This window comes from Oncorhynchus kisutch, linkage group LG4, assembly GCF_002021735.2.
Source record: "Oncorhynchus kisutch isolate 150728-3 linkage group LG4, Okis_V2, whole genome shotgun sequence".
Taxonomy (NCBI): Eukaryota; Metazoa; Chordata; class Actinopteri; order Salmoniformes; family Salmonidae; genus Oncorhynchus; species Oncorhynchus kisutch.
The window spans coordinates 65137215-65149885 of NC_034177.2; the positions used below are offsets into that span (position 1 = coordinate 65137215).

The window sequence follows — 12671 nt, forward strand, 5'->3', positions numbered from 1 at the left end:
TCCATATTGTGACATTCTATAGGACATTCTTTCTAACCTCGTCTTAACGCCTCTTTCTTTGATGTTGTGGATTGAGGGTACAACAAGCCAACGTTAAGAGGCACAATGTCTTAGACACAGAATGAAAAATAGAGAGCAGGAATGACTTTCAATGCCCATTCCGGACCAGCACATTCTCATGTACTGTAAGCATAAACCAATCACTTGTACAGTTCACATTCAGTTTCGCTGGTAATCAGTTAAGGAGACCATAATCTTATTTTTCACTGATCTGAGTAATCCAGTGAGGTACGTTTCTGATGTTGGGGCGCATAAATGAAAACAGACATTTACTGTGTTAACCCCTTTCAGTGCTCCATTCCCATAGGACAGCTAAATAATGAGTGGAACCAGGGATGGATATCACGATCAATCTCCCGAGTTGCTAAGTGACAGGGACAACAGAAGCCTGTTTTTCAGTGTATCTCCTCCTGTTACACTTGAACCCCTTGCTGGATATATGCTTTGAGGGCCCAACACCTAGTGGCATGATACAATAGTTTAGGGCAGTCATTAATGTTAATTACAGTGGGGAGAACAAGTATTTGATACACTGATGATTTTGCAGGTTTTCCTACTTTTTATCATAGGTACACTTCAACTGTGAGAGACGGAATCTAATACAAAAATCCAGAAAATCATTGTATGATTTTTAAGTAATTCATTTGCATTTTATTGCATGGCAAGTATTTGATACATCAGAAAAGCAGTACTTAATATTTGGTACAGAAACCTTTGTTTGCAATTACAGAGATCATACGTTTCCTGTAGTTCTTGACCAGGTTTGCGCACACTGCAGCAGGGATTTTGGCCCACTCCTCTATACAGACCTTCTCCAGATCCTTCAGGTTTCGGGGCCGTCGCTGGGCAATACGGACTTTCAGCTCCCTCCAAAGATTTTCTATTGGGTTCAGGTCTGGAGACTGGCTAGGCCACTCCAGGACCTTGAGATGCTTCTTACGGAGCCCCTCCTTAGTTGCCCTGGCTGTGTGTTTTGGGTCGTTGTCATGCTGGAAGACCTAGCCACTACCCATCTTCAATGCTCTTACTGAGAGAAGGAGGTTGTTGGCCAAGATCTCACGATACATGGCCCCATCCAGCCTTCCCTCAATACGGTGCAGTCGTCCTGTCCCCTTTGCAGAAAAGCGTCCCCAAAGAATGATGTTTCCACCTCCATGCTTCACGGTTGGGATGGTGTTCTTGGGGTTGTACTCATCCTTCTTCCTCCAAACACGGCGAGTGGAGTTTAGACCAAAAAGCTCTATTTTGTCTCATCAGACCACATGACCTTCTCCCATTCCTCCTCTGGATCATACAGATGGTCATTGGCAAACTTCAGACGGGCCTGGACATGCGCTGGCTTGAGCAGGGGGACCTTGCGTGCGCTGCAGGATTTTAATCCATGACGGCGTAGTGTGTTATTAATGGTTTTCTTTGAGACTGTGGTCCCAGCTCTCTTCAGGTCATTGACCAGGTCCTGCCCTGTAGTTCTGGGCTGATCCCTCACCTTCCTCATGATCATTGATGCCCCACAGGGTGAGATCTTGCATGGAGCCCCAGACCGAGAGTGATTGACCGTCAACTTGAACTTCTTCCATTTTCTAATAATTGCGCCAACAGTTGTTTGCCTTCTCACCAAGCTGCTTGCCTATTGTCCTGTAGCCCATCCCAGCCTTGTGCAGGTCTACAATTTTATCCCTGATGTCCTTACACAGCTGTCTGGTCTTGGCCATTGTGGAGAGGTTGGAGTCTGTTTGATTGAGTGTGTGGACAGGTGTCTTTTATACAGGTAACGGTGCAGTTAATACAGGTAATGAGTGGAGAACAGGAGGGCTTCTTAAAGAAAAAACGAACCGGTCTGTGAGCTGGAATTCTTACTGGTTGGTAGGTGATCAAATACTTATGTCATGCAATAAAATGCAAATTAATTACTTAAAAATCAGCGATTTTCTGGATTTTTGTTTTAGATTCCGTCTCTGGGTTTAAGTGTACCTATGATAAAAATTAGACCTCTACATGCTTTGTAAGTAGGGAAACCTGCAAAATCGGCAGTGTATCAAATACTTGTTCTCCCCACTGTATATCATTGTGACGGCAACTGTAAGTAGGCTACTTACACTTTTCATAAGCAGATTGCTGACCCTGTTGCAGTCGTCATTGGATGCCACAGAGAACAGAATGCCCACAGGGAGGCAGGCTGGTTCACTGCTGGACCATGCCAAACGAACGCTGCATTGCTGGCAATGATAACATCTCGTCTGCTATGCAATCCGATGACGTAGAGAATCTCTAATGCCGGCATGTAATTCAATTAGGATTTCTTTAAAAAAATATTTTTAAAAAAAATCGCCGTCCCCTTTCTCTCTCACGCAATGAAGGCATTTCAGCCATAAATCTAATTTGAGCTGCTACAGGATCTTCTTTGGATAGAGCTCCAATTTCCTAGGTTTTACTATTGTGAGAACATTGGATGGTGTGATATTGAAAAGGAATTGTGCATACCTCATATACAAGGTCATGAAAGTCCCTTGGTATAGTCTTTTTAATGATTAAACAAAATGGACAGTGTCCACCAAATGAATACATTAAATCATTCACAAATGTATAACAGGAGGGTAAAGTATTTAGGCTTTTCTGTTTGTATTATTATCAGGGAAAACTCCACCTCGAGCTGTACTAACATTTTAAAAGTGATCCTTAACTGCAAGTCCAGGATGAGTCATATCAGTAGGGGGAACCCTTAGTTAAGAGCTACTGTTCTAATCTTCCAAGGTAAATGTGTCAATGTTTAAAACGGAGCTGAACTTCCTGATTTAGACTCGTTCATTAAGAAATGCAGCTTGTTTGACATCAAATGGACCAACAAATTACACCATGTAAAATAGGACACTATTTTAATGTTGCACATCTTTTAGTTGTCTCATTTAAATACGAATATTAAAAGTATATGAATTTCTACAATTTATAGTTAGTTTGAAGTTAAGTCGTTGAAGTTGAGCTATAGGTGAGTTGGTTGTTTAGCAACAAAGCCAACGCATGTGCAACTTTGGGGCAAAACAGACAGGGTTGGCTTAGATGGTTGACAATATGTAAACAAATACATTTGCACAATGAGGACTTCTCATACATCATTGCAGTTGTTGGCTAGCTCGCAAATGTTAACCATATTGGAGTTGACGTGACAAAACACCAACTACATGGTATCAAGAACAAGATTTAAAACGAGCCATCTACGATTCCCCACATTGCAGCTTCTTTTCATTGTTGCTGGCCATCTCGTCACAACACAGGCTTCTGCCCCATTGAAGCGTGCGCATCGTTTGTGACGTTGTCAGCTAACCAGTCTACGGACATTTTAAAGGATTGGCCCATGTACATTGTGTAATTTACTGATGGTCCCCATCTAGCCCCATAGGGATATCAAATGTCAAACCAAATTGACCACTGTCCTGACGATAGGGTTGTGAGCAGCTGCACTGCAGGTTGTGTTGTGTGCAGGATTGAAATCAACCCAAGAAACTGTTTCAGTACCCTTCATTCACTGAAATACTATTTTTTCCTATCTCGCAAACCTCTTTTTTGGACAAGACTAACATCGATTATCTTATTGTCAATTTAGTCACTAGAATAAATGTTTGACTCAATGCCATATAGGCCGTTTTCAAAACAAGACGGATTTATTTTCAAGGGCAGTCGCTCTTTAACCTCTTAAAAGGAACAAACCAAGTAAAAATATTGGAGGTAACATAAAGATGGCTACATAACCAGACCACAAATTAAGTTTAAAATATTTAATTTGTTTTAAAATATACATCAGTTAAATTCAGAGAAAAATGAGTTCAGTTTTAACAGTCTTTTGTATAATTCTGTCCCAAGTAATTTTCTTTTGAAAAAAAATAAAAATCACATGATACATATGACCATGGAAGCATACACTTACATACAAATCAAAAGGAAATCTACAAAGCTATGAATGAACAGACACTGCATCAGGAGAGCGATAATATGCAACCAAAGAACTCAACGGAGCACACTTTTCTTAGTATGAGAAAATAATCTGATTGACACTTAACTCCATGCAAGACTGCTAGACAGGGTTTGGTTTGGGACCGACAGGTACCAGACGGCAGTGTGTCCGCTAGAATCAAATGATAGGTATAACAGTATTGTTCCCCAATAAGCACAATCACACCGTATATTTTAAATGGCAACCTCCAGCCAAATAAAAGTCCTGAATTAGGCATGAGTATTTAACATGTATTTCATTCATGTCAAAGGGATCATTTGACAACTGAACACCATAAAAAGGAGACGTGGTGAATAATAAACAGCAATGGATGCATACATTGATGTGACAAGACAGCATCTTTATTAGTATTCATGAACCATCCCATTGCAATAACACCGCCCTTGGGCAGGGACTGGCTTTGTCACCTGGCAGAAATTAATGCTGAGCGAGAGAGAGCACAAATGCAACTTCCAAGCTCAGAATGTATGATTACACTATAAAATCCTGCTTCTGTATTCATATGTAGAGCCGGGGTTTTCTAATTGCATAATGTAATACTTCACGCTCCAGTTAGTCAAATATCAATATTTCCAATAAACCCTTGGCACTGTGTAAATATTGTATTGGAGACAACTGTGACTGGCTGTTTAAGTCATGCTCTGACTAAGACCTACACCTTCAAATTAACTGTGAGCTACCGGTTAACGGTCACCGTCACAGAGGGATTATCAGTGTGTTTATTACACCGCATCAGAGCGACGAAGCGGACATTTTTCAACATTTCAGACTAAATTTTATAAAGCTCCACATGACTGGAGCATCCTGGGAAGGTGACCTTGGATCAAAGAAGCGATGTGTCGGGCAGAGATGTGTTCAATTATATTCTTGAAAGAGGAGTCATTAAAGTTGCAGGAGACCAGATGTAAAGGCCTATTTATAATGCCGAGTAAATTAGAGCCCCGCACATTTTATCCTCTTTTACTCCCCCCATTTTGATTTTTGTATTTGCACAAAACCTTGTCTACAGCACATCTGATGAGCCCATTAAATATTAAAAATGTACATTTCCAGTTTCAAGACCATGACAGACTACCATTCCTCCTTTCTCTTTTTGAAGTATTAGAGACCTATTTCTGAGTGTAATAAAACATGAATAATTTAGCCAAGGGTTGTTACAACTATTAATTACGGGCTATTAACAGCACATCTAGACATCATGGAAAGACCAATAAGCAGACTAAGCAAAAATAAAATAGCTAAAATAAAAATAAAAATGTTTAAAGGCTGTAAATAGGTGAAGTGAGGTGGATTTCTGAGCCCTCAGTCCCACGTCCCGTCACACAACACAATGGAGTTGAATTATTCAGGGATCAGGAGTGAAAGCTTCCAACACATTGGATACAGTATGTGGAGAGCCTTTTATACCGGGATATGGGGACTCATCTCACTCAGGAGGGAATACAGCTCTCAAATATGACCCCAGTGACCGGCAGCGGCACAGTACTAAACAGAACAATGTTTCCATTTCCTTGATATGTCTTGTACTTCTTGGTCTATGAACAGAGATTTTAGGGGGGACTGAAACCCACATCTACCAGGTACAGGGCAGGCTCAAGAGACATCAAGGAGGAATATATATATTTTTCTCCAGGTGGTTTCTGTGTTCTTGCATGCACTGCCTGCCAATGGACTTGAAATGATATTACACCGTCATCAGCCCATAGAGGGTGGCATGAACATATAATACCAGACGGATTAGAGTCTGACACCATGTGGACACGAGCATGTCTGAGGGTTGAGAAACACCGCACCAGGCGTGCAACTGTATCCTGGATTACTGCCTTATAACGAATGCAACTGCAGAGCTCCCACTGTGGGCGGTCAATCTTGGACCAATAAAACAGCAGGACTGTATCGTAGACTTCATAACCACACAAAGAGCTGTTAGAAAGGGCAACAAAAATAAATCACCCCCCCCATCAGTAAATCATCCTTATGTACTAAAGCTACATAGTTGAGTGTCTGATGCTGAACAAATGGAATTAAAATGAACACAAAATCAACATTGCTGAATGCAGAACACTTAGTCAATTGAATATAATGGACCAAATGAAAAGAAAAAAAGTACACAAAATCAATTCATAAAATCATAAAAATAATAATCTCTTGATTAATTAATAAATATTCCCGATCCATATAAAAGGCATGTGGATGAAAAAGTAACTACAGTGAAAATAAATGTTACATACTGCAAGCCATTTATCAGATATGTATGACATCCTCGGTGAACGCCCCACAATGGAGACGGAGTAATACACCAAATCAAAATGCTTTCCTGGTTAGGATATTGTCAACGCTACAATTACCCCAAATCTCATCATCAACCAGCTGTCATACCACACAGACCTTTTGCCTTTCATTATCCCTGGTCACTTAAGATGGTCTGGACACATGTACTGTATGAGATACAAATACATTACCCACAGAAGTGGTACACAATGAGAATTGAAGGCATCTTCAAGGAGGATTACTTTCACCCAGAACCCAATGAATACTTGAAAAACACATCCACAAACAATGCCTGGAGATGGATGGCTTGGTTCTTCCCGAAAAATACTGACTCCATCTTTCATGCCAGATGAGTCTTCCATTGTAATACCCCATATACAGTAGAGTTACCAATAGTACTACCGGCCTGTTTGTTTCTTGAAATGAAAATACAGTGATGACAAAAATCCAATGACAGAACAAAAGTGAAATGATCTTCAATTATAGAGCCAATGTTATATCTCCGTATCTAGTTCTGGAAATAATATTTACACACAACAACGACATGAGTTGCCCTCTGAACACAGAGCTTCAGGTTATAGGGGTGTAACGGTTCACCAAACCCAAGGTTTGGTACGTATTGCCATTTGGGGGTCATGGTTCGGTTTTACAGTGGGGAAATGAAATCAATTGTTGTTTATTTAAGAAAATACAAAGTGCTGTTATTCCTGATTCCATATATGATCATGTATCATAATACCTGATGAGAGCACAACCAGGAATATCACTTTGTATTTTCTTAAATGAAAACACACGATTACTCATCAACACTAAAATAAAGTGCAATATGCATGTAAAATCAATATGTAAACATGGCTCAGACATTGTATAGGCCTATGCTATAAGGTTTTCTTACAAGGAGAAAAACAAACACTTGTGTGACTCTCATAAAGGGGGCCTGTCTGTAGCACGCTACTTGTCATTTGCCACTCCAGGGTAATGTGATGGGCTGTCACTTAATAAGTAGCGCTCTGTCGCCCTGGAGGCCCATCAATCTTTAGTAAGCGCAACACAGGGTGGGATTGGCCAATTCATTGACAACTTCGGTTTTTAGCTTGCTTATATATAGAGCGGGTACTAACTACCCGTTGGCTGAAATGGGTACGAGAGGGCGAAGATCGTAATGTTGCTCGAGCAATTTCACCAGGTGCTGAAACCCCTAATTTTCTCAACCAATGAAAATGGGCGCATATCCGCGGCTATAAACATACCCATCGCTCTTGTAGTTTCTGTGGCCGGTCAGAATCAGCTGTGAAGGGTTCCTTGAATGTAGAGGAGAGACGAAGTTGTTCTTTTTTTGGCGTTTCTGTCTTGCTCCAGTGGTAGGAATACTGGGGTGATGTTGGCCTAAATGTGTCAACATGTTTGAGATGTTGGCAGCTGCATAGGCTCTTCTCGTTGTGCAGCGGCGACATACTCTCCCTCTCCATCGCTGTTGTAATCTACTAGGAAGCAAACATTTTCCAAAACTGGAGATTTAAACGATGGAGAATCCTCCTGGTTTATCGACCACACCACTCGCCATACAGAACTAGTTCCCGGCTGCGCCTCGCAAAAGGACGGTTTGAAATGCACAAATTAAGATAAGAATTTTGATTGCAACTTTGAGATATATATTTATTTAATTTTTTTAATGTATGTATCCATTTGGGTACACAGTGCGGATCGAACCCAGGTCCCCGTACAAACCGGTTCAGTACAAATACGTGTACCGTTACACCACTAGTAGGTTACCCTAGCTCAGAGAACACAAATACATTGACTGTTCTAGATCATCATTGTCATAATATCTCTATAAATAGTTGAGTTAACACCTCTGGCATAAAATGGTCGCTTAAAAATAAAAAAGGCCAAAATGTAAATTATTTGAAGTAGTGATTGAAGAAATAATAAAAGTGAACAAAATCAAATAATAAAAATATATGAATACTGTATTTTTGTTATCTAGAAAATAAACTTTAGAGTGAGACCTAGAATTTCTGGAATCAAGGGTGACCTTCCTAGTTGTTGTGTGGTGGACCAATTTCAGAGAAGAGAGCCCTTAAGAGTGGGTGCTCAACAAACCAGTGCACACTGCAGGAAATTCAGAGGGGGGTCAGAACAGAACATTTCTAGGCATTGGGGGGGGGGGGGGGGGGTTACAAACCCCCTCAGACAGAGAGGGATAGGCACAGAGTCTGTGTGGGGGTCCAGTCCACAATCCACCCCAGACAACAGCATGCACTTGCAAGTGCTCAACCTCTCCCCCATTCATCGATAGAGGAAAAAGTTCACATGTCATCAGATGCCTGCATGACGTAACATTTCTCTAGGGAGGGGGAACACAAATTCAGAGCAAAAGAGAACACAGGAGGGAGAAGGCAACGACTCCATCCACATTGTCTGTTTTCCAGTCCTGCATATCAACGATCATCTCAAATGATGAGCTGAATCGTAGCTCCATCTCGGCTGTTCCATGAAAACACACTGGCTGGATGTTTACACACAGGAAATGACACGGTATGGCTATATCCTGGAGTCGCCCTTCTCCTCCGGCAACAGTTCGGAGTGTTTGAGAGACAGAAAAAAACGAACCTCCTGTAGGACCCTTTGTTCTGCTACTGGAGAGGTTTGCAGCTCACAGTGGCAAGAGAAGAAACGCTATGAACTTTGCCATTCAACTGGCAGGCAGGCATTGCACAGATCTCCAAAGAATCAGTTATTGAATGTAGTTATTAGAGAATGTGCATATTTCCTGACTAAACTCATGAGAGACAGCAGCGCGGACAAAGGTAGGACCAACACGTAGGTATGTTGGTCGACTCAAATCATCCTTCCTTGCTGGTAAGATAGAGAGCCCGCAGAGAAGAGTTAGTCTGTCAGACGACATATGAAGTGAGAGAAAAAGTCCCCTAGGTCTCAGTCCAGCAGGTTACCATGCTCCTGTGCCCGAGTCAGGCTGTCTTTGCGGTGCAAGTGGTGGACTCCCATCCTCTTTGGGCTCTTCAGGGGTCGGCCGGAAGTGGAGGAGTTGGACGTGAGGGGAGGGGTGTTCTCTGTGTAGTCCTCTAGCCCGGCCAGGACCCTGGGTACTATGACAGGGAAGTCCTGGGGCAGGATGTCTCTCTCCTCTGCAGAGCTGCCTACAGACCCCGTCTCCTCCACAAACTCATTCCTCTTGGCCTCCGCCAGGCTGGTCTCCACAGTGATGGCCATTGACACGGTGTCGCCACTGGTGTCGTCTTGGTCGTTGTCCAGGGCCATCAGCAGCTGCTCGCTCTCCTCTGTGGAGAAGTCTGCTCCGTAATGTCCCCTCCTGTTGCGGAGGTCAGCCATGCTGCTGGTGTCAGTGTCCAGGCTGGACTCTCGGCTAGCTGTCCAGCTGCGAGTGGAGGACCCCTCCTCCCCGTCCGAGTAGGCTCCCCGTAGTGCCCCCCTGTGGGATCCCCCGCCCCCTGGCTTGCAGGTCCGGGTCCTCTCCAGGTCCTTGACTGTCTCGCTGCTGAAAGAGGTGCGGTTGACCAGGGTGCCCTCAGAGGATGGTGCCATCTTCTCCACAAACATGCGCTGCCAGTTGGCCAGCAGGTCCTCCTCAGAGCTGCCTGAGCTGGCGAAGGCGCTAGGGGGCTGAGGGGGGCTGCTGAAGGGGCTGGACTGACTGGAAATGGGGTCTGCTGTGTCCAGCTGAGTAGGTGTGCGACAGGGGTCACGCTGCCCCCCTCCCCCTGAGGAGGAGGAAGCCCCAGAGCGCCAGCCCCCGTCCGACACAGCGGGGCTGTTGGGCACAGTGCGCTGGCGCTCGTTCTCCTCGTCATTTTGCACCAGGCTGAGGGAGATGGCCTGGCGCGTTGCGTAGGTGCAGTTGGGCAGGGGGCTGTTCTTGGGGATCTTCACCTTGTCGTCCGAGGAGAACTCGATCACCTTGCGGCCGGGGTAGAGGGGATGGGGCGGAGGGGGGGCTGGGTAGGGGTTGAGCTTCTCAAAGGCCCCACCACCCTCCTCTCCTGGCTGGCCGTCTGCTGACAGGCTGCTCTGGCTTCGACACATTCCGTTCTGCTGGAGGAGCTCTTGTGCCTGGTTGCTTTGGGCTGGGACTCTGCTGCTGTGGCGGGGACCCCCATTCTCTCGACCCCCTCTTCCTGCCTCGGCCTGGGGCCCAGTCATGTCCACATGCACAAACACGTCCTCTGCCTGGGGTCGGCCTGCGCTGCTGCTGGACTGGGCAGAGTTGAGCACCAGAGGCTCAGGCTTCTCCAGTACACGGGCAATGACGGAGGTGGGCACCACGTCGGCAGGCGTCAGGCTCATGGTGTCGGAGTCCTGGCCCTGGGCCCCCTGGGAACTCTTATCCGGCAGACTGGCCTTCATGTGCTTGTTCACCATGTCCTGCAGCTCATAGGGCAGCTGGAAGACAGAGGAGACAAACATAAAACATGACATCTGTTCAACAGACAGGCAAAAAAAAGACCATGTCAAAATCTAAAAGTTAAGGGCTATTTTAAACTAGAGTCCCGTGGTACACTAAAAGTACTACATATTACAGACGTAACTTGTATAAACAACATGGCACCAAATAATGAGAACTCCTCCCAACTGCAATACCTCCCAATTCCCTCCATTAAGTGGAACGACTTTAAAAACCTGCATCTCACAAGGGCTGACAAATCTTTCTCGACTTGCGCTGTAAAAGCAGCTGGTGAAGTCACTAAGAGCTCGCAGTGGGACTATTTACAACCTCATGTCAAATGCAATGAGCCTTAAAACTTTACCTCGTAACCGAGTAGCTAAAATGTAGCACTCATAATCGCTCCTATGCAGGGACTGTGTGCTCCGATCCAAATTAGAAAGCGGCACATCTCAGTGGGATACGAGTGGAGTCAGTATTGTCAATAGTTCCAGATTATTTATAAAAGAGCTGCTATGATCCTGTAGTGGATTAGCCTCCCTGTGTAAAAGCAGTGAGTGACACTAACACATGGCAGCCAGATCAGACACGACACTGGGCTGGCTGTCTGATGCCGAATATGTGAATGGAAGAGAACGCAGGGATCTATCTGGTGGGTTGCCTTCAGAGAGGACTATCTCAACCTCAATCAGCGCTGTGAAGGAGACTGTCTCCTGCTGCCTTTCTTCCCTGGCAACCAAATGTCTCCTTGTCCCCGACTCCCCATTCACAGGAAACAAATAGCAGAAAGAATGAGAAGAAAAAAAATCTCACCTCTAATGAGATAACTGAAGGGTGGCAAGAAAGAAAGAGAAAGTGAGTAGAGAGAGTAAAGGGGGGAAAAAGGCAGGCATCTAGGGCCCTTCTATCACGGTAATACTGGGTGTGAAGAGGCAGGGCAGAGATATTGATTTGTGGAAAATGGGCAGAGAGAAGAGGTGATTCCACAGCACCCACACTGCCTGATGCCCTAACGATCCTGGTGAGCAACGATCGGACAGACCGCCCTCCTCCTGTTCACTTCCTCTGGTCAGCCGGGCGGGATCAATTAAAAAGCACAGGGCTGCCAGGATGACCCCTGAATTTAATATGACATACCCCTGACCTCTGGGCCAATTACATATAGAGAGCTAACAGGCTCCCTAGAGTCATAGGTCATAACCAATGATGTATATATACACTAGATGACTGACTGACAAGGAGTGCTGTGTTGAAGCCACTGCGCCTCCATCTTGGCACTCACATTTGTAAAAAATTAATTTAAAAAACATTTTGGAAGGTATAGAAATGCATTTTTTAATGTCTATTTTTCCAAGTTTATTCTAATAGACACATTAATGCATACTTTGAAATGTTATAGTTTGAGCTAAACATATACAGTGCATTCGGAAAGTATTCAGACGCCTCTACGTTTTCCACATTTTGTTACGTTACAGCCTTGTTCTAAAATGGATGAAATTGGGTTTTTCCCTCATCAATCCACACACAATTCTCCAAAATGACAAAGCCAAAAAATGTTCTGAAATAAAACTTTGAAAATACTTAATGTCAAATTTACTTAAGTTTCAGATCCTTTACTCAGTACTTTGTTGATGGGGAGCGTTATTTTCAGTTCTCTCCAGAGATGTTCGATCAGGTTAAAGTCCGGGCCACTCAAGGACATTGAGACTTGTCCCGAAGCCACTCCTGCATTGTCTTGGTTGTGTGCTTAGTGTCGTTGTCCTGTTGGAAGGTGAACCTTTGCCCCATTCTGAGGTCCTGAGCACTCTGAAGCAGTTTTTCATCAAGGAGCTCGCTCTACTTTTCCCGGTTCATCTTATCCTCGATCCTGACTAGTCTCCCAGTCCCTGCCGCTGAAAAACATCCCCCACA

The 12671-nt window shown here is 44.2% G+C and overlaps 1 protein-coding gene across 3 annotated transcripts in view; it reads right to left on the minus strand.

Moving 5' to 3' along the window:
- Positions 1-3693: 3693 nt before the first annotated feature.
- tjap1 (tight junction associated protein 1 (peripheral)) overlaps positions 3694-12671 on the minus strand; it is a 75383-nt gene continuing 66405 nt past the window's right edge. For all 3 annotated transcript variants that reach the window (XM_020481595.2, XM_020481594.2, XM_020481596.2), the window contains one exon: positions 3694-10759. In XM_020481595.2, the coding sequence (XP_020337184.1) occupies positions 9275-10759 (1485 nt within the window). In that variant the 3' untranslated portion in view covers positions 3694-9274. The remainder of the gene's footprint in view (positions 10760-12671) is intronic.